The sequence below is a fragment of the Aphelocoma coerulescens genome, chromosome 1A, assembly GCF_041296385.1.
Source record: "Aphelocoma coerulescens isolate FSJ_1873_10779 chromosome 1A, UR_Acoe_1.0, whole genome shotgun sequence".
NCBI lineage: Eukaryota > Metazoa > Chordata > Aves > Passeriformes > Corvidae > Aphelocoma > Aphelocoma coerulescens.
This window is the reverse complement of record NC_091014.1, coordinates 65,628,701-65,651,470: the sequence shown is the minus strand read 5'-3', so window position 1 is coordinate 65,651,470 and position 22,770 is coordinate 65,628,701. Positions and strand designations below refer to the sequence as shown.

General features: G+C 40.8%; 1 protein-coding gene and 1 long non-coding RNA gene across 3 annotated transcripts in view; one reads left to right on the top strand and one right to left on the bottom strand.

Moving 5' to 3' along the window:
* Nucleotides 1-22,770, top strand: part of GYS2 (glycogen synthase 2) — a 43,690-nt gene that overhangs the window by 1,268 nt on the left and 19,652 nt on the right. The window contains exons 2-5 of the mRNA XM_069003327.1: nt 7,667-7,848; nt 10,372-10,563; nt 11,015-11,200; nt 19,743-19,887. Of these exons, the coding sequence (XP_068859428.1) occupies nt 7,667-7,848; nt 10,372-10,563; nt 11,015-11,200; nt 19,743-19,887 (705 nt within the window). The remainder of the gene's footprint in view (nt 1-7,666; nt 7,849-10,371; nt 10,564-11,014; nt 11,201-19,742; nt 19,888-22,770) is intronic.
* Nucleotides 528-19,702, bottom strand: LOC138104266 (uncharacterized). 2 transcript variants are annotated; one of them, XR_011147998.1, is made up of 4 exons: nt 19,474-19,702; nt 3,784-3,898; nt 2,402-2,457; nt 528-1,754 (listed from the first exon to the last, which is right to left on the bottom strand). It is a non-coding gene; the product is annotated as an uncharacterized lncRNA (long non-coding RNA). The 2 variants fall into 2 exon arrangements; XR_011147999.1 differs by lacking the exon at nt 2,402-2,457.

Below are 22,770 nucleotides of genomic sequence, written 5' to 3'. Positions count from 1 at the left end.
GTATGAGTAAATTATTGACTTCATGTGTGTTATTTTCCTGGCAGATACACAGAGATTAATCAGGAGAGGGGATCTGTAGTCTGTTAGGAATTTAACTTTGAAGGGGAAATGTGTATGAGAGGAACAGGCAGTGCTGGGGTTTATCACCATGGGGAAACTGGAATTCCTGTTCTGTGACAATTTCTGCTGGTTTACATTGCTCTTTTTCGGGTGGTGAGCCCTATCAATACCCAGAGGTGGGACAGAGTAGCTTTGGCACTTTGAATCCCTGGGGGCTTATTTTTCAGTTGCTTCAGTGAAGCTTTTAGAGTTAATTTGCTAAAGCCAGAACTTGGAGCATGCAGCATTCACTTTTGCAGTGTGCATGATAAGTAAGGCTCTGGCAAGCAGATGGCAGCAGAAATCTAGGAAATTCAGGAGTTCTCACTAAATTCTCTGAACTCGACAGTACATGTATTTTCTGAGTCATCTGGACCCAGTGGTTGTAGATATCACACAAGACACTTAAGAAAAGGTAACCCATTAGATTTTCCCTGTGCAGGTACAAAATGGAGTGAATCATTTAATCTTCCATAGAGCTCTGGCTGACTTCACTGGAGCCAAATCAACCAACACAGCTAAAATTTACTATTCACACATTTTATGAGAGAATTAATATTAATAAAGTCAATTTTATTCAGTACATTTAAAAACCAGGTGCCTTTACTTACACCACTTTCCAAGCCCATATATTCAAACAGGGCTGAAAGAACATGGCATGGAAAACAATTTTTTCATTAGAATCTGACCTTGTGCAAAGTTTCCATTAACCAACCTCGACCAGAAGCATCTTTGCAAAATCCCTTTTATAAGCCTGTTTCAGCCTATTTTTCTGGTAAATTCTTGATACTGAGGGTTTGGGAGTTTTTTTCTATATCTTCCAGGCAATTGAGTGTCCAAGTCACGTGGTGAGAACTGTTCCCTGGTGACCTAACTTTTGTAAACAGTTCTGGGAAAATGTTAGGGCACTGTGAGAGAGAGTAGCCAGCAAAATACAGGGAGAGTCATCACAGAAGATATATAGGCTTAGGAAATAATACCTTGTACTGTATATTTCCTACCTCCTTTAGCAGGAGGAATTGTTTATTTGATGAAGTAAGCTGGCCACACAGAGATTTAGTTCTGCTGCATGTTTTAGTGTTTGTGCTGCTGTATATGTTCCTAACATAGAAGGCAAGATAAGCATTAGCTGGATTTATTGCCTGACAAGCTAATTTTGAGCATTTAATATGAAGGTCTCTTTCTTCCTTTATGGCAATGCAAAGGTCAGAATAGCTCAGCCTGAAGTTGGTCTGCACTGCCGAGGTGGTGTAAAGCTGCTGCTGCCCGCAGGAGCGAGCCCCAGTCTTTGTGTTAATTTTGTGTGCATCACCAGGTGCTTGGGTACATTTCCTTCTTGGCCACTGCTGCTTCTTAGTAGTTCCTCCATTTCTCTCGTGGCACTGACAATCAGGATGAATTGTCCTCTTTCCTGTGAGGAAGGTGATAGCAGAGCTCACAGGTGGATATCCATTCCCATCCCTGTAACCAATGATCTTTGCAGGTGCTGAGCTGAACCTCTTCAGAGCCAGAGGATGATGAGGGGGTCCTGCAAATTGGAGACTATGTGATTCTGTAGTGGGAGAGGGTCTTCACGTGCCAGGCTGCCCATGGGGAGCAAGCATTCCCTGGGATTTCCCTGGTGGTGCTGGTTGGTACTGAGGCATGAGGTGCAGCTGTAGGGAAGAACAAGATGGTTGTATGAACTGAGGGCTGAGAGATCTACAAGTATCCATTATTTCCAGAGTCTCATCTCTTCTTTGTCAGCAGCTGGAACAGGGAAGTTGTGTCTCTTTTTGTTTTAAATATAGATCATTTAACACATGCTCTAATAAGACAGAGCTTTCTACTTCTCCATGTTTCCTTTTTGTATTTTCTGTCCTGGCTGCAGCCTGTGCTAAGTTACAACTTCTGACATGGAAAACATTGGCCTCTCAGTTACTGCTCTCCTTCCTCTTCTCTGTCTGCAGCAAGCAAAGATAAGGTAGCTGAAGGAGAGAATTGGAAATAAAAAAGGCTCATCTGCCAGTGTCGCTCTCCCTTACCCTTCCCAGTCACAGGAGAGGGAACTTGCCACCTAAACCAAACACAATATTGAAATCCTCTGGCATTGAAAGTCCTCTGCCAAAGAAATGAGAAATGTGTAGTTTGTTTTGTGAGATTTCCCTCACTTTAGCTGGCTTTTCACTGGTGGGCAAAACCCTACGTGAGGTGGATCTACGGTTTCTGTGGCAGAAGGGGAAAAATGTAGATAGTGAAGGGTCCCAGTGCACTGCAGTGCCACAAATCTGGTGGTAATAGTGGGGGAGATCAGCATTTTTACCTCTTCCTTTCTCTCCTGGCCATCATGCTCCAGTAAAGCCAGGTCTGGTCATGTATCTGTGGAAAAAAAGGAACTGCTTTCTTTCCTCCATAGCATGAAGATCAGTAACAGCTTTTAGTACAGGAGCACAAAAAAGTGGCTACCAAGCTATGAAGATTTAGTGCCTGGGTTGGGTTTCTCTCTGGTGGGTTTTCTGACACATTAGTGAGAAGGGTTGAGAATGTTCAAGATCTGCTCTTTTCTCTGGAAAGATGTCTTGAAAATAATTCCAGTGATATTTAGATTAGTATCCCCTGCTGTACCACTCACAGCTTTTCGAGAGAAAATAGAAGAATGCTTAAAAATGCTGGGCAAACAGCCAGCTTGTATCATCATTCAGCTGTGAACAGCTTAGCTCAAGAGTCATTGGTAGATGAATCTCAAATATTTTTTTTCCATCCCCATTGCAATGAAGACTGTGCTAAAAACAAAACTTGGTTCAGCTCTCCCTGGAGCAGAGATCTCAGTACAGTTCCTCTGGTGAAAAACTGGACTTTTGGAAATTCAGTCCTGAATCCACTGAGGTCAGTGGGACCAGCATTTTACCTCCTCTGTGTTAAACATCTTCCCATGATGAAAGTTCCTTGGGGGAAGGTGATTGCTGTAATTAGTGACACAGCTGAAGTAACACCCTTTGGGGAGTGGGGATGTGCTGGCATAAACTTGGCATAAGCACAGCCTCAGAGCTCTGTGCATTTATAGAGTGGGGTGGAATATCAATGTCAAATCAATTCCAAATGAAATCCTGTGCACTGGGCATGATGCACACAGAAATAGCTTCTCAATTGTGGACATCTGTCATAAATTTCAGCGGTTCAGTATTATTTCAGAATATGTTTGGAATGTCAGAATTTCAAAGAATGTGGAGATCTATCTTCTGAGGACTCCTGGCCACAAACACAGCCCAAAAAACACATGAAAAATATCTGCCAGCTGAAGATGCTGGTTGTTTTTCACCTGCCATGTTTTACTACCTGATTTTATTAATGGTACCTCAACGGGCAATCAATCAATCAATAAGATTCCAATCAAAAGTTAGGAAAAAATAAGTTCAATCCCAACTTTTGTCACACCTGTGCAGATCAGAGACACATTCTGAGGAGAAGGATGAAACAGTTGATGTAACAAGCGATTGTGGCAGTGAAGTCAGTTTGAATCCTGGGCTCACACTGCTCCCATGGATCCTGTGGCTGTCATGGTTCTCTGGGAAGCTTTAGTGCCTTCAGAGTGGCCTGCTCAGGACATAGCAAAGAAGCTGCAGAGCCCTGGAGTCATCCTGATCCTCTCTCTCTGTAGTAAAGGTGTGTGGGAAAGGACTCTGAACAGTGACAATCTCCACTTACCTCTGTTTCACTTCCATAGTTCACTTCCTATTTCTCTCCCTCATTTTTGGTTTCTGCTGCTCCTTCCCTCTGTCCTTCTGCAGTGTGAGGTGGGTGGGAGGACAAGCTCTAATTGCTGCTTGGATTTTAAATACACAAAAGAAATAATGCAGCAGGACTTGAAACAAGGAAAGAAGAAAATGCTGGAGTGATGCAGAGAACTCCTTTAGACAAATTCATAGTAGTGGTAACATAGATAAAAACGTTCAGACTTTTAAAATAATTCTATGGAATATTTTCTGAAAAAGTATTTTGGTTTCATCTTCTATTTTTTGAAGAGGTCACCAAAAAGAGGTCAAACATGTCTTAAATTAAAAAAATCCTTCTTTCTCAAACATCTTAGTTCCCCTTTCTGTGCCACTTTATTTTTTCCCTTAAAAAAAAAAAAAAAAAAAGAGGAAGAATAGGAAGAAAGGAAATAAACAGGGAAGAAATTTGTTGTTTATTTCCTTCTAAACTTGATTTCATTTATTGGTGGAAATGTTAAAAGCCTGTTTTAAAAAGAAATAATGAAAATATTTTTCTTTCAAGGACGTTTTAAAATGACTAAAACTTAAATATTTGAATAAAGCATTTTGTTGAAGATCAGAACACTATCCCTGTGTCAACATTTTACTGCTAATTCCCCATGTTTGTGAGGCTCCAAACCAGTTCTCTTGCTCTGATCTTTGCTGATTCTCTGTCTTTCTCATTTTTTTATTTCTTGTTTGTTTTAAGCCTGTTTCAAAGTACAGAACTTCAGAGGCAGCATAGAGAAACTTGCAACATTTTGGTACATCCCTCTTGTTTGGAAAGGTTTGCTGTTTCTAGTATGGCCTTAAAACATTGTATTTGAGAAGAAAAAGAGGGTTTACCAAACTGTTGAAGCAATTTGAGAATTCTGTGAGGTGAATATGTAAACCCCTACTCTGTTACTCAGTAGGATATGTAATGTTTTGCTTACTGGCACGGATATTTCCAGGGAATTCAAAGCAACTGAGCATATAGAAGCTATCTCTTAAAGATGTATAATGTGTTCCTTGAGTTTGCTGTGGAGAAGTGTAATTTCCAAAGTCGATACATTATTCTAGACATTGCTCTGTTCTTCTCAAGATGTCTTTTTTAAGTTATACCCAACACTTCCCACATACATAGTTTCACTTGCAGTTTCCCTCCGCTGTCAATTAAAGCTTATGCACAGACATGTTTTGTGAGTCATATTGCCACAGTAACAGGGAAGACAAAAGCCAGTTTGGGGGCCAGGTAAGACTGCTTTTATCACAGTTAGCTTCTAAGGAGTTTTTACAGCCTCTAAAATGTACTCTTTGGATTTTATTGTAAGTACTTTTCATTGCATTTCAGGCAAATCAGTGCCCTGATTTGTTTTTTACCTTGCTGTGCAACAGATTACACCAGCAGAGCACAGCACACTCTCCAGTCTTTCCCCCATAAGAGGCCTTCCATACATCTTTGGCCCTTTAGGGCACACAGGGATGCTAAGGATAACCCTGTGGAAAGAAATACTCAGCTGTTGGCTGTGCAAAACAAAGGTCCAGGCTCTACCCAGCCTGTGAGCTGTAGCTTCCTTTTCAAATCCGTGGCTGTGGAAACTCAGCTACATTGCCAATCCCAGTGTTGAACCCCTTGCAGTATGGAAGAGGCTGATCCACGCTCCTGTGATGGGGGAAGGAGCTTTGCTTCACTCTAGGCATATACTTTATCGTGTTATTTAGTGTCTTTCATCTTGCAAGTCATATTTTCGCTTTTCCCTGGATCACCAGGCTGCTTTGCACTAAAATCTTCCTCATTCTGAGCTCTGTATCCCTGCCAATTCAAACCAGCCAGTTTCATGACTAAGATTTCTACCAAGCCTCATATTTATCCATGTTGGATTGAAGCCCCTTATGTTCCTATGATGAATTTACCACCCCATAAAAACAGATGTATCATCGTAACTATTGCTTTATAGGTTGAATGTCCTGAGTTGTCTCATATAATTAAAATATTATGTTTATCTGAATCCAAGCTATTCAAATAGACTCAGCTTGTGAGCAGAGGAACTTGGAGGGAAAATACAGTGTTATTTATCTAAGATTTCTCTAAATCCCTGTCCAAAGCAGCCATGAAAGAATACAATGACTGTAAATTAATTTATTGTCCTGCTGAAGGGGAGAATAATAGTCTTATGCATAGGTTTCCTTCTGCAGTTCCATGTCTACATGATGTGAAACTCTTGAACCTAGAGCTTGATTTAGGAACAGACATCTGTAAGATTCTTGTCTTCTTAGGTCTTGAATTATTCAGGGTTATAATTTATTGTACTAATTCTACTTAGCAAGCTGGTAGATTGGAACTGCATTTTTTTTTCTTTGTAAATACCTAGAATCCTGAGACATGAAAATATTAAGACTAGGGATCCTTCCAGCATTCAAAACAAATGGGCTATATGTAGAGAAAAGGAATCTAAGTGAACAATTTATTTTCTAGGAGCATAATTAAAACTGTAGCTTCATTCAGCTCCTCAGGGCTGCAAGACACCAGGCTTTGCTGAAGGCTTTCTGTAGTTGTCAGGGGATACAGTTTAATTAATCTGGGAACTAATCTCCCAAAGTGCTGAGCAACTTCAGCTGCCATATTGTACCTACTGGTGGCAGATTTTTTAAGGAGAATTAGGTAACTTCTCAATGTTTTTAATTCAACTGGATGTGGTGCATGGGCCCCTCTGGATATCCCAATAGCTTTAAAAGGGTGAGCCTGGAGTGCCAGCTCTCAGACCCTGGCAGCTTTCAGTGCTGACTCCATAGGTAATTTTGATGTCACTGCAGGAAGATGTAGCACCATCTCCTTGCCTGGAGTGCTGCCAAGGATTTCCAAAGCTTCAACATTCAGTGGAGGAAGAAATGTTGATGTAGGAACACCAATCCCTTCCCTAGTGTTTCTTTTGCTCTTTGTACCTGTTGTGCTTCCTCTCCCCCACCACGCTCACTGTCTCTGGTGTGCAGCAGCTGCTTGCCTTTGGGTTTTCTTTTCCCTTGCCATCCCTCCCCCTTGCTGGATTCCAGCAGGCACTGTTGTTCTTCTGAGTTGGTGGTGGTGCAATGTCCCCTGCCTGGCACCCTGGGGACTGTGGCAAAGGGATGTTTGCCTTGCAAATACGTGAATTTTGGGGCTGGCTATGGAAAACTGTGACGAAGAGCAGCTAAGGGACTCTTGCATGCCATGTGCAAGACTAGATAGATCTGTACTGACTTGGCAGGGGATGTGCTGCATTCTCTTTATGCATTACTTGAATGCTGCATTTGTTTTTAAAGCAGACAATATTTTGGTGAAAGGTGCTACAGACATTTATACTGTCAGTGTAAGGCTACATTCATTCCAACTTTAACAGCTCTTCAAGACTGATGATGGAACAAGTCTCCTTATGCTTTGAGGATATTAGTTTACACCCATTTTTATAGTCAGTAGTCAATGAAATCCATCAGTCCCTCAACTTCTCTTAGTGATTTGTGTCAAACAAGCTCAGTTCTTACCACATGATGAAAAATATGTTTGAAAATTGTAACTGCAGCAATAAAACAAAAGCAGAAGGCTGTGCTTGGGATGCAGCAGAATCAAGATCAGACATGGGAGAGTGGAAGTATGAGGCCCAGGGTTTTAATCCCTCAACTGAACAGTGAACCTTTGACATCATTTAAGAGACTGAACTTCTATTTATTTGATTGAGTCTGCATTTCACTTAAAATCTCTGTATGTGAAGGGATTTAACCAGCAGTGTATCTGATCCACAGGTGGGGTGGAGCTTAGTACGGAGATTTGTGGCCTGTGGCCCTTTTTACTTTCTGTTCTTTGTGATCTTCTTTTGCAGTGGGAGGCATTTACACTGTGATCCAGACAAAAGCCAAAACTACAGCAGATGAATGGGGTGAAAACTATTTCCTGATTGGCCCCTATTTTGAGCAGAATGTGAAGACTCAGGTGGAATTCTGTGAGCCTCCAAACCCTGCAGTTAAGAAGGCAATGGACACCATGAAAAGCCAAGGGTGTCAGGTAAATCAGATGTGCTGCTGCTTCCCAGGGCAACAAATCTGACTCTGAGGAGATTAAAGTTTGGGTTAATGCTCTTGTCGTTCCACTTGACACAGCAGTCCTGGTCAATGTCACAATGGGAAAGGCTTGGAATCCACTGTTAGAACAGCAGAGTCAATTCATTAAAGGTTATTTTTGAGGAAGAACCAGTTCATCCAATTATGGGTTTTAACAGTCATTTATCTGCAAGGCTGCTTAATTGGATTAATGAGTTATTTATCTGGTCTCTAAGCATGGTGAGATTTTAGTAGATATAATATGACCTTACTTTGACTGAGCCCTTACATTTCACATTCTTGCATGGGAGTGAGAAGAGCATTCTGGTAGCTCTCAATTTTTCTTATGTATCATAATATTGAGCTGAAAGCCAGAAAGGAACTTGAGAAAAGCACCCACCTGACAAAGAATCCACTTCCTCAGCTCAGTGCAACCAGCTGTCAGTTCCCTGGGAAGAGAGGTTAAACCACAACACAAGGAGTGGATTCAACTCCCTTTCCAACATGATTTTAACCAGTGTTTTCTGTGTGATCTCATAGCCTTTCTGAGACTCAGTTTCTCCAACAATAAAATAGGAATAAACTTCTTCCTATAAAGATTATCTGCTAAAAGAAATGGAACCTGTTGTGTTGATGGGCAGTTATTAAGCTGCAAGCAGCTTTGGCTGAAAATGGGTGGAGGGTAACTCGTGCTAAATTTGACCTCCTTTCTTGAAGCCCTCATCAGAGATGTAGAACTCACCTGCACTCTGGCTCAGTGTTGAGTCCCTCAGAGATGCCAGTTTGCAGGAGGAAAAATTGTCTGCTCATAATGTGTGCTGAACAGAGGTGGAGAGCATTGAGAGGCAGAAGCAAGGAAGTATACTTCCTGTTGCTGGGGGGATTGACACACTTCAGTGTAGAAATTCCTAAAGTTCTTGGGCTGTGGCACTGGCACTGTGTTGTCTCCCTTTGTAAGAGCAGTTCTGCTGTTCTTAGGATCTAATGCCCTGTTATGCAGATGGTTTTTGTAGGATGAGTATGTGCCACAGCTAGGAAAGTGTCTGTTGGGGACACTGACATGATGCTTGTATTGTTCAGGCTCAAACTGAAGGGTCCAATCTGCCATTTCTTATTTTCATCAGATTTTCATAGATAATTGATCAAGTTTCCCATGTTGCCTCTGCAAGCTGTGCAACACTCCTTTGTCTGGAAAACAGCTGAAGTCTTGTGGGGCAGATTGATTACAATGCTTTATGTTATTCCAGCAATAAATCCCATTTAATCAGCCACCTCTGCCAGCCCAACATGTGCATTGTGCTGCTGGAGTATTCACATACAGCAGCAAATCTGTCCCAGGGACGTCAAATATAGCTTTGATCTCCAATAATGACGCTCTAGTTTCCAGGAGCTGCACTTATCCTATTAACATTTATGTCTGGATTTTGCTTAGGCATCACAATGGATGGTTTTAAACTGGGGGGCCTAGGAATGCTTCCAAACTTCTCAGGTCAGGTATGTTCCTTGCCACAACCTGACCACATATTTAGATGAAGTCTGGGTTCCCTGCTTTTTAACCTCATTTTCTTGAATAGCAAATCTGGACAGTCTGAAATAAATACATGAGGAGTGAAAAGGAGCAAACCTGTCTTTTTTTATGCCTTGTGCTTCCTGTGAAAATAGGCCAAGAGTTTTTATCTCATTTGTTTTCAAGACCTGACCTCTCTTCAGCTCATTGGAGCGTCAGGGCTGGGTTCAACCCCTGAGGTCCCAGCCGTCTTGATGGTGGATTTAATGTGAAATAATTTGACTTTGCAGACTGTAGTATGGGCCCAGCTGGGTTGGGAGGGCAGGTGAGGGCAGTGAAGTTGTAAATGCTCTTAGAAATGTTTAGCTATACCAATGCAGATAAAGCAGGAAAGCTGCATTTTTAGCCTGATGTGATTTTAGGTATTGAGGTACCTTCTGATTGATCCTTCCACTCTTCCAACTGGAAGTGGAAATCCTTCCCCTCTGTGCTGCTTGGGAAGAAGGAAGAAATGTCATGGTATGTGCAGGTGCCAAGCATCAGTCCTACAAAACCTCTCCCTAAGATAGCAAAAGACTGGAGACAAATATGAATGAAAGAAAACAATAATTTTGAAATAAGAATAAAAGTGGCATAGTTCAATAAGAACAGAAGACCTCATTATTCAAGCAAGTGCTGTCTTCCTAACCTTCCTTCCTCCCCCCCAACCCCCCCCCCGCCATGGGAAAAAAGTTAATATTGCAATGAAAATCTAAAATGAAAGTCTTAAAAATAAAATGTTCCTAAAGACTGCAGTTTCCTTTGTTCCAGTATTACTCCATGTGTTTTGCAAGGAAAACCACAAATCCTGGGTGTGTAGGACTGTGAACACGTGTTCTTTGTGTGGAATACTTCAGATGTGATGGATGAAAATCGTTGTGCTAACTGGCCTTTACATTCACTTTAACATTTTCTTTCTATATCCTTGCCTCTTTTCCATAGGCCTTTTTTGGAAGATGGCTGATAGAGGGCAGCCCATATGTCTTACTGTTTGATATAGGATCAGCAGCTTGGAACCTGGACAAGTGGAAAGGTGAATTTTGGGAAGTCAGCAACATAGGAATCCCTTTTCATGACCGAGAAGCCAACGATGCTGTGATTTTTGGATCATTAACAGCCTGGTTTTTAAAAGAGGTACAGTTTTTAAATCTAGAGCTTTGCAGACCAAAGCTGCTTTGACATGTGGTTCCTATTCTCCAGATAGAAAACTATGATTTTAAGGAAGTTGATCTTGATGTAGATCAAATTTGTATTTAAAACTTAAATGTTAAATGGTCATTTAATTATATTTTTCCAGAAGAAGGGCAGTGGAGCTGCCCAATGTGGAGTCCAAGTGACTGGGCTTGTCAGAACCCTCTGACACTCTAGAAAGGAGTCTGTTCTGAGGCACTAGAAAGGCACAGGTTTTTCCTGGGCTAAGGATTAGGCCTGATGGGAATCAAGGCAATGACCACTTAAAATTGTACTGTTTTGTCACAAGAAGGAGAGCAAGCATACAGAAGGCTTCGCAAGAAAGAAAGGGTTTTCTGGAGCTGGGATGGTTAATAGGATAATGCATGTTTCATATATTTCTTTCTATTTTCAGCTTTCCTGTCAGTTTGATGACAAGCCCAGTATAGTTGCCCACTTCCACGAGTGGCAGGCAGGAGTGGGTTTAATCCTGTCTCGATCACAGAAACTTCCCGTCGCCACAATTTTTACTACACATGCAACTCTGCTTGGGAGATACCTCTGTGCAGCCAGTATTGACTTCTACAACAATCTGGACCAGGTAGGAGACATTGTCCTTATTCTTCCCTGGTTTTTCTTTTTCAGCAAATCATCTCCTGGCTCCCTGTTTACTGTGTTATACCATTTATTGTATTTTCTCTTTCTCTTTCTCTCATCGCTTATGACTGACCCACAGCTGGATGTTGATTCTAGAGCATGAGAAATGGTATTTGTAAGACCATGAGGTGTCCAGGCATGAATGCCTCTGTGTCATCTGACAGGTCTGAAAGCTCAGTGGAAACTAGTAAAACCTATTCAGCTCTAGCCAACATCTGACCCTCACAACACTCTTAATGTAACACAGTAGAAAAAATAACCAATAGCCCTTCTCTTGATAAAAATTCCGTGGAATTGCAGTGGATGATGGTTGCTTTGGGTTTTTTCCCCCCAGCCTGCTTCTTAATTTTAACAAACCATAATAAGTCCTTCTAATTCAAGCATTTCAGGTTAGGCCTAATTTGTAACTGGCAAATGTAGGAAGTATTTTCTGAGTTCTAAAGACCCACATTTGTTTCTTGGAATCTGTGTAAGCTGTCTAGTGGGTTTGGTTTTCACTGTTCTCTTTCCACTCGAAGTGTGACACAAACAATGTTGCAAGGACTCAAATGTCTTTAGCACTGCCCTCATCAGGGGTACTTTGCATGATCTGGGATTTCTCATATGGTCGCAGGCAAACCTGAGTTGAAGAGGTTTTTGCATTCCAGCACTTAGTGAAGGTAGAGGTAGTTAAAAGAATCACCTCATTCATTGTTCAGACACTTCCTTGGCTGAAATCAGTGAAGAAAATTACTTAGTTGGTAATTTTCAGCTGGATATTTGAAACTTGCCACGCTGGGGAACTGTGTCTTCCAAAGACAAGGCCTAAGCATTTGTGTGCTACTGGCCTGACTCAGAAACAGAGAATCATAGAAACATGGAATGATCTGGGTTGGGTGGTAAACATCATCTCTTTCCAACCCCGTGCCATGGGCAGGGACACCTTCCACTATCCCAGCTTGCTCAGAGCCCCCTCCAGCCTGGCCTTGGACACTGCCAGGGATGGGGCAGCCACAGCTTCTCTGGGCAACCTGTGCCAGGGCCTCCCCACCCTCACAGGGAACCATTTCTTCCTCATATCCAATCTAAAGCTCCTCTCTGTCAGTGTGAAGCCATTCCCCCTTATTCTGTCAGCCCAGTCCCTTGTAAATCATCTTGCCTAGTCTCCTAAGTTAGTTATGGTTGTTGGGTGCATTAATGAGGCAGCATGAATACCACAGTCCTGCTGTGTAGGAGTCCAGACATTCCTGCTCCCTCATGGTCTCTTCATGTGTATATATGCATAATATAGAATGGTTTGGTTTAATTTTGGTTAATTCAGTGAGCTGCAAGCAGTCCAGAATAGAGCCTGTTTTTCTCAAAGCAATTGTTTTTTCTCTTCATGATAACTTTTGGGGGCCTTGCCCCTCTCTGTGCACTCAAAAGAAAAACTAATGATCTCACATCTGAGTGAACCTACAGATTTTTAATATATTTATAAACTAGCCACAGTATTAAAATAATTTTTGCTGTTCACACGTGGCATGGACACCTTTATGCAAGAAGGCACTGTCCATCCTGCAAAGCCTCAGAAATCCCATAGGCAACCATCAGCTATGTCACAAATACAGAAATGTCTGTTCAGATTTTATTCCAAGAATATGTGGAATGAAACGTAATTATAAATTTAAAATATTATTCTCAATTGCTGTAAATAATATTTAAGGGAAGAAAACTGTGGATTTCTAGGCCATCATGCTTTATAACCTCTGTGGGCTGATATTTAAATCTACCAATAGAGGAAACAATGTCAAGCTGTTATACCATTGTTTAACATTCCTATAGGGTGCTAAAACTCTTCCTGGAAAAGTTAACTATCTTAGTGAGGGCTCCTTTGGCTGTGAAAAGGTCATTTGGCCCAAAAGTCAGTTGAGACACAAGAGGTTGATTTGGAGTACCGTAATTAAATAAGAGAGAGCTAAATCTTCAGACCTGTTCTTGTTGCTGCCTTCTAGCAGCAAACTATTTAGGTCAAACAAGCAATATGTCAGTGAAGAAGATTCTTTAGGGCTTCCTAATGTTTAATCTTTGGAGGAAACAATATTTTGTTAGAGCACATCATCCCCTCCCATCCTGAAGTAAAATAGCTGGGTTTCCTATTTCAGTGCTATTGCATAAATGTTTTCCTTTGAAGTATAATTACGTTTGGCCAGTGTTTCACAGTTAGAACACAGTTCCCACCAGGCAGCAGCTGAGATGGGGAGAAAGATGCAGCTGCAGGATGTGTTGTGCCAGACGTCACAGCAAAATGGTTGCAGCACAGAATGAAAGTGCGTGGCTTTATTGTGCCTAGACACAATCTGGCATGTACAGCTCATACAGAGAAAAGAGGAAATCTCATGTCTCTGTTTCTAGTCCCAACACAGTCCACAAAATGCTGAGTTAGGACACCTGGTAGACAGTTCTACACCATCCACACAGTGCAGGACTCTCCCACTGCAGTGTCAAATCATCCCAGTAGATAAGCAGGGCCAGAAGATGCAAGATCAGTAGAGTTGTGAACTGTAGGCTACCAAAACTCCCTCTTTCATGAGCTCAGGGCACATGTCAGCCTGTAATCTGTAAGAGGACATTTTCTGGGAGGCTGCAAGCCCAGTCAGCCTAGTAGAGGAGAGCTGTGGATGGTTGGAAGATGGGAGGGTGCATTATGGATGTAAGACTGTAATGTTGTGCAAGTCCTGACCTCTTCCTGAGCCATCTGCTCTTTGCCTCAGTCAGAGATGGGATCCTGGTTCTTAGGCAGCATTACAGCTTAACAACTGGACATGGCACTCAGGGCTGTGCTTTAATTGACAAGTTGGTGACTGGTCAAAGGTTGGAGTCGGTGATCTTGGAGGTCTTTTCCAACCTTAATGGTTCTGTGGTTACTGTTTGAGCTTATACAATTCTTATATTCTTACAGTTTTAACCCAGTTCATCTGACTGGCTGGAATTTACATGCCTCTGCTCCAGTGAGAACCTGGGTGTTAAACCCTTAGCAGGTGCCCAGAAGCACAGTGACCACCAGAAATAACACTGTTATGATACTATTTAGTGCATATTTTAGTTCCTAGATTCACATTTAATTCACTCTCATCTCTGAGAAAGGAAGGGAGGGAAAACCAAAAGCGCAAAACAGAGGGTGACTTGTACAGTAAGTGGCAGTGTCTTTATTTTTATCTACCTTTAAACATTTGAAGAAGCCTGGGTAGATGACTGGGCCAGGGACTGCTAATCAAACCTATGGGTTACTGGCTTGAACTCTTCCAAACTCAACACTTCCTAATTTCAATAACAAGCAGGGTTTGTTATGAGTTTAATTCCCAAAAGAAGTTTAAGAACTTTTGTATGTCTAATTAGTCCAACCAGCAGGGCATTTTTCCTATTGTCCCAATGTCCAGTGTCGTTTTTACACTGGTGAGTGTAAGGTTTTTTCATTGCTTCATTCATGATAAACTGAACCAGTTATTCCTAGCTAATTCCTAGGTAAAAGTTAGGAATTTCTGTGAAAAAGATCTCTGAGTCTGTGGAGCCTTTCTCTCTTCAGGAGGAATTGACTTCTCAGCTGAAAATAGAGAATGTTACTTTTTTATTGTTTTTCCCATTGTTTAAAGGGACCGATACAGTTTTTTGTTTGTTTGTTTAGTTTGGTTGGGGATGTTTTGGTATCCTTTCATCCCTCTAGAGTTTTAAATAGACCAGCACTTTTCCTAAATTGACTGATCCAGACAAGTTCCTAGGTGAATAGACAGCTCATTTTGGGAAGTGATTTAACCTGGAATTTCATCTGAGAGGCCATCATCTGAAATGATTTTTGGGACCACTGGCCTGGCATAAGGGAGAAGTTTGTATGCTTTAGCCTCTGATGCTTCTTACTAAAAAACCACTTTGAGTTTAATGGGAGAAGTGTTCCAAGGAGAAGGAAAAAAAGGTTAGTCATACTCTTCATTGCCTTTTTCCTTAGGTTGCCCTGCCGATGTGTAAAACTTCTGTTTAGAACTTGGAACATTTTCATTCAGCTCATGCAGGTGCAGCTGAATCCACTTTGCAAAGTGGTAGAAAATCCTGTCCCAAGAAGTCTAAATGGAAAAGTACTAAAAATTCTAATGAAAACGAATAGCCAAGAGCTTTTTTGCTGACAATATCTCACTCCACTTAGTGCTGCACTGTCCAGTTTGTCACTGAGCTCACTGTTACACAAAGCTAATCCTCTTTGTCAGCAGAGCAGCTGATGGAAAGCTGATTTAAGCCAGGAAGTGTAAATTTCATTCTCTTTTGGCCTGGCAGAGCTATACCAGAATGGATGTTCTCTTTGCACAAGGTAACAGTCAACTGGAGGTAAATTTGATGTAAGCTGGATTTTAAAGGAGTAGTTGTTGCCTAATTCAGACACTGGCAGCCAGTGAGATTATGCTGGAAGCAAAAATGTTTCCATTTTACCTTTTAGTAGGTAAGGAATCTGAACTTCAAACCAGTCTCTGACTGTTCCTTGGTCCTGCAGAATCACTTTGAACTTGAGTGTACCACTGTTTTAAAAGACCAAGAGAGATTATTTCATTCTGTGTTTAAAATCCTCATGCATCAAACCTGTACCTTTCATTTGAATTATGAAATATTTACAGAGATATTATCCATTTTCGAGGTAAGGTTTAAATGCTGAGGGTAGTATGTATTATTTCTGCAAAGGTGTCACAGAGTTTTATTTAGGAAAATTGCACATTTTAATTCCAGATTGAATTTGTATTGGTTCAACCTCTGTTGGTTTTCACCATACTTTTTTTTCTTTAGGAAGGCATAGCCTAATATCAGTATCTAGAGATTCTATGCAGACTGTAACAAATAATTTATCTGTCTTTCAGAAAAGTATTTACATAGCTAATATAGTCCTTCCTCCTTTTCCACTCTCAAATGATTCTTGTGGTTTGGAAATATTTTGCTATTTGTCTTTAAAATTTTGAAGTAGGAATGGCTGATTTGGATTTAGTACTTCAGCGACTGTTTCCAGAAGAAACATAAGGCCAGTATTCCATAACCACTCAATATTCTCTTCTTTTTTCACTCCTAGTTCACCTTAGCTGTCTTAAACAGAATGTCATGCTGGGAGGCTCTGTGATTACCTGCTGTGCCCCCTAACATGTTGAATTTTAAGACATGAATGAGATGTTATGCTCATTACATGGATCCACAGAAAGGACAGAAACAAGCTGAAATTTTCCCTCAGAATTGCACTGCAGAAAATGCAAATTTTATTCCAAAGCATTATACCTGTGGAACATCTTCCTGTTTTGCTTTGAAATTAGAGTGGACTTATAAATGAGTCATTTCCCCTTCTAATCCTTGCCATCCTGTAAATTCTAATAATCTGCTTGGTTTCTACCAGTCAGGGAAGGAGGGGATTCTCCAATAAAGTTACAGGGAGGTGGATTTTGAAGTTGTTAGTCTTTAAATATCACTGAGGGAAGAAATGGTTGGACTTAAGGATCTTAAGAACCTTTTCCACCCTAAAGGGTTCTGTAAACAGTTCATCTGACTTCGATCTGTTTTCTCTTGATGCAGCTGTCATCTGTGGCTGTGCTAGTGTTCCCATTTGCTGATAACAGCAAACAAACAAAAGCGGGTGTGACGCACTTCACGGGTATCTCGCTTTGCTCTCGATGAACATGAAGGATGTGGAACAGAGTTCACGGGAGCCGGAGCTGGGCTGGACAGAGAGCAGGGCTGAATGCTGAGCAGGAGCACTGGGTTGGGCGTGAGGAGCTGCCCGGCTGACCTGCTGGTTTCAGCATATTGCCCCATGTCCCACAGTGCCTCTAGTTCTGGAGCTAAGATTGTCACAGCAGGCTCAGCTGTCTTTGTACAGGGCTGGGTGGGTTAAATTTGTCACCAGCACTGTCTCATCAATTAATTTTCATTTAACCTGCCCTTCAACTTGGCTAAGGCTCTTTTCTGAAGTCGCTTGTCTAGCCTGCTCAGAAGTGCACAGTTCTTACTCCACATTATAAGTGAGGTCAAAAGTCAAGGTCTTGCTTTACTGATCGGTGCTGGAAGCTGCTGGAGAGTGAGAGCAAATGAAATGTGAGAACCCCATGACCTCTGTTTGTACTTCCTAGTAGATGTGGAATTGTGTACCTTTGCAAAAACATGCCAAAAGTCACACAAGCATATGCAAGATAAAATACTTCCCTTTTCCAAAAGATGGAAAAATGAAAAGCAGTGAAAAAATACACATTGATACGTGTTAAATATGTAAAGTCTTTTCATGCAATCACAGAAATAAAAGTTAACTAAAAATAAGTCATAGCACTTAATCTTTTTTTGAACTTTTCTCCCAGTAAGGTTACAGGGAGTGTTTCTCTACAGTTAGTGAATATGTCCTAAGTTCAGTTTTTAGTCACATTTTGTAATTAAAACCCATTCTTGCTGAGAAAGGGAAAAGAGAATGAAAACCCTTTGAAGTCTGACCAGCTATTTGTTTGCAAGCAATTTAAAAATTATTTTTAATAGAAAGCCAGATGTGTTTGAAAAGATTTGCGTAGTTGTGACCGTGCAGTGGTGCCCATCCCATTCATGTGTTTGTTCAGCATGCTAAAGAACCACCCCATTTTGTATATTTTTGCACAGTGTGTTTGAACAATCAAAAATGCAGTTAAGAACTGCTTGTGAATCAGTTTAGTGTAAACCAAGCACAATGCTGAGACGTGTGGCACTATAAGGAGTCAGATGAATTCCCCTCTATTTTTCTCTTCTCTGTGCTCTTTCTGCCACTCGGCTTCTGTGGCAAATGAGATATATGTTCCAGAGAAAATATAATCTTTTGTATTTCAAGCTCTAAAATTCTTACGGGGAATGTGGAAAATACGATATATGATGATACAATTGAGAAATTGTATCGTGGTGTTTAGCACGTAATGTGGTAGAGTGTATTTGGCAAACGTGGAAAAGCTCTTGATATAGAGGATCATCAATACCAAAATAAAGCATCTAGTTTCTTTGGAAGTTTTCAGCTGAGATTTTACTAGAGTCCTTTTTTTTTGGTGACACAAGGGTGATTAGAGTGGCACTTTCAGCTAATATAGTGGAAGCCACTTTCCCACAAGTAGTGGAGCACTGCTGCAGAATTAGAGCAGATAAAAGCAACTATGTTAGCAAAGCAGTTATAAGATATCTAGATCTACATCTGTGTCTGCACCTATCTAAGTGAAAACAAGAAGTTTTTTGCTTCAATTTGAAATGTTTCACATTGGGTCAAATTTCTTACACTATGTTCTGTACCAACATTAAGCATCTACATGGCAGGGCAGGTCATGGTCTAAATAGCTTTATTTCTGTCCAAGTTCTGAAGTGCTAAAAGAAACTGGCCATGGCAGGGGTCACACGATCCTAACTATAGAAAGTGCTGTCTGCCCTGCCTGTGATAAGGGTTAAATCTATTACAGTCGATGAAGTTACACAGTCAAATGCAATCAAAATCAGGCTGTGCAGCCAGCATTAGGCAGCGATCACGACAGAGCTCATTGAGAGTCATTGTCACCCTCCGTGAAACTCACCCAGTCCTTTGGGTGCCCATGCTGTTGACCTTAGAGGGTCAAGACTTCTGTTTCCAGAAGTGAAACATCATGGAAGACTAAGAGGATTGTGATTTAGTTGAAAGCATTGACACCTTTTTTAGACTACGTTGTAGCGATTTTGCACTGGACACTGTTAGTGAACATTTGAACCTTTAAGCGTGGGCTCAAGGGAATTGTGCATTTTCTTTGCACCAGGATAGCATAAGCTCAGTTTAAAAAAGGGGAGCTGCAAGGTTTAAAGGTGATTTAGAAATACTTTGGTGTTTGGAATGTCTTATCTAGCAGTTTAACTTACATCTGCCTCTAAAAATTAAGGGAGTTGAAATATAAGAAGCAGCAAATAACAGTTGGGTTTGGAGGAAGAACATCTCTGAGTGTCAGAAAATATCTCATTTTCTATTTTCTTTGTTCCCTTGGGATTTGTGACTGAGTCTTTGCATCCTGCCTCTCCACCACGCCACCATTTCTCTCTTGCCTGTGATTTCCACCATTCTACCCAGTCCCCAGGTTCTGTCCTCATCCCCATTCCTTTTTTCTTCTCCCCCCTTCAGCTACCAGCAACCTCCTTGCTCTCCAGAGTTTTCCAACAAGCCCAGGGAAGCTGCAACATGATATATTGCCAGCCAGCAGGCCAAATTCAACAGATCCTTACCTTTCATGGGATTGTTAATCTAGGTTTCCATCCATGGCAGACCTGCCATTTTTTCAGGAAAAAAGCAGGAACTGAGAGGTCTCTCGCTCTTTCAAGCTCTTTGAAGTTGATAAAATAGTTCAAAAACCAGAATGAGGAAACAGCAGCATGATCACGTTGTTCTCATTCCCTGGGGAAACCGAGCCTAGCAGGAGAAACCTTCCCTGAGAGAGACAGTCTGATGGTCACATCACACAGGCATGTTCTTTGTTTGTTTTGTTATATAACAGTTTGACATTGACAAGGAGGCTGGAGAGAGGCAGATTTACCATCGGTACTGTATGGAACGGGCATCTGTGCATTGTGCCCACGTGTTCACCACAGTCTCCCAGATCACAGCTACAGAAGCAGAACATATGCTTAAAAAAAGCCCTGGTAAGACCTGAATAATTTTTTTACTGTATTTCCTTCAAATGCCTGAATTTCCTTAGACCAAATGAACATAACAGGGACAGGTATGCAAACATGAGGAGAAAGGACACATGCACACGTGTCTGGCTATGCTACAGGGATTAACCAATTTTCCATGGATGTTGGGCTTTTTTTTGCCAGGACTCGTCAACTTCAGGAATTTTGTCTGTGGCAGGTTTTCCATGCTTTTAGAACTGAACCATGATAAGCTTCATATAGACAAAATATTTTCTATTAGGCCTACAAGTAGAGTTTGAAAAATAGTTGTGCACCCAATAATTTGTCTGGTTTTCCCCTTGATATTATCCCCATAAAATTTGAAACTTAGAAACCTTGTCCTGTTCCATGCATGGATTTTGAGTAAGGTCGTGATCCCAGTTTGATGTGTCATTAAAGTTCTCTTTTAAATCCTCTCAGTGCTTTATAGGGACAAACCCCAATACTCCATCTGCAGGTAAGCAGCATGAGGGGAAAACTGCACAACAGTTTTGGAGACTGTTTAGCAGGTGTGTTCATATCTTGGTTATTTTAAATATAACAGTGCTCAAAATAATTTTTTTTTGTTTGGGTTTGTTTATGGGGGTTTTGGGGTTGGTTTTGGGTTTTTTTTGTGGTTTTTTTTTGTTTTTCTTATTTTTTGTAGAGCTTTTAGCTGATTTGCAGTGCTAATCATAGTTCTTTATTTTTATCCTGGTTAACAAAAGAGCTGTTCATTGAATCCTTTGCCTTGTTGCTGACTAGCTGTCAATAAGATGGTGAACTTAGATTGTTTTTTTCATTTTTTTTTCAGCATGAAAGCCACATCTTAAAAGTCACTTAAGTTCAGTCATTTAAACTGGGATATCTCTGAAAGGTCTTGATTTTTACAAAGTGTGGAGCACTCTGAAAATCAGACTTTTGCAGCTGTTTTATGTAGGCATGAGGCTTCTCCCCACAACAGCTACCCTTGAAAATCATAGTCTCTGTTTTGGGATTTTAGGAGATTGAAATGAGTCTGAATCCAGTTTAATTTGGGGAAGATAATCTCCAGACTGCTCAGAGATAAAACATCAGTTGGAGCTGAAGAGAATTCCATGCACAGAGATTCACAGGCCTGAGCTTTTTGTGATTATTCTTGCAACTTTGAAGAAACCAAGTAAATATACTTAATGTTTGGGTTAAAAAATTACTGACACGTGTCATACTTCATGTTGACATAGCTAGAAAGAAATTCAGTAGGAATTGCCACCCCAAATCCTAAGAGACAGCTGTAAGTGGAAAGTATGTTCTGATGGGAATAAGTACTTTAATAGTTTCTCTGAATCCAAGACCACAAATAAACTGTGGAGGAGCCTATTCTCACACTATTTGTTCTCTCGGAAGCTGTGAAATCTGCACAGATATTGATTGTTTGGAAAGTCCAGCAATCCTTCAGTAGGTCATTGAGCTTGATTTCTGGAAAGGAACATGAATACTGAAAGCATGTGTACATTTCTCAATCCACTTTAAAAATAAACCTGTAAAAGGGGGATGCAGAACTGGCACAATTAACTTTTATTTACATTTATTGAGACATAACCTTTGTAACCAAATTGTTAGCTAAAAATAACTCAGAAATATGCTTTGTTGAGCTGTCTCTGCTACTCCTCTTTAACATCAAACTTGGATTATGATTTAAATTATAAATCTCATCACTTGGAAAAGTCCCTTTAAAATTTAGTAAACCTGATTACACAGAGAACTTGTGCAGCAGAACAAAGGCCAATTTGCCAGTCTAAACCTGGCAGAATGACTGCTTGCATTATGCTGATCCCACTTGCTGCAGTTGTTATGTGATTAACAATTTATCAAACCATATTTGTCAAAAGCTTGAGTATCTTTAATGTATCCAGCAAGATTCTGTCAGTGATCATAAGTTACATTCTTGTGATTTGAAAACTGATGTTATGGGATTTCTAATGCTTTCACTCAGATATGAAACATATTTCTCATTAGCCGTAGAGAAGACTTTGAATCAAAATTCCAAGAGACTCAGGTATCATTTGAGTTCTAGATCTAGGCTTCCTACCTGTATATATTTGATCCAAATCATAGAAGGAAACTCTGAAAAAGTATGAGTCAACCCTGAATGTTAGTAATCTATCAACAGAAAACTTCATACTGTGCTAGTATTACTTAAATCAATGCCAGTTTCTTTTGTATAAATACAGAAGTAAAAACATTCTGATTTGACCTACTTGAGAGAATTCTTCAAACAAAACTGTCATTAATTCACTAAACAACAACAATAAAACCCAAACCAGTTAACATAGGGACCAAGCTCTGTTTCATCACTTCATCCCTCACACATGTTCAAAACATTCCTGTAGGTTGAGCAGAAACAGTGAACTGGGTTCTGTGGGCCACCACGTCTGTCATGCATCTCAAAGCCTTAAACAAGAGATGGATTGAGCCCCAATCCTCATGAAAGGATTCAACAAAAGGACATGGGAATAGGTTATACACAGGCTGCTGCTGATGGGTGAGAGTGTCTAAAACTCCCTGATAAATAAATGTGAGAGTGGAAGGAAGCCAGCCAGAAATAGCCGGGCAGGGATTCTTCCTTTTTTGGGAAGACTTTGAAATGGTTGCAGTCTCATGTCCTGCACGAGCCAGTTCTTCCATGCAGAACAAGAAGCAGGCCACAGAAAGGAGAAGGTTGTAAGACAATGGAGGGTGTTTCTGCTCTGTTGCCTCCCCCCAGAGGTCTTTGTTCAGAGAGTTTTTAAGTGCTGGGCAGGAGAAGGTAAAAGCAGGTCAACCAAGACTGTTTTGTCATTGAAACCCAAATCTTAAGTACCTAACAAGTAAAGATTTCCTGGTCTTTGG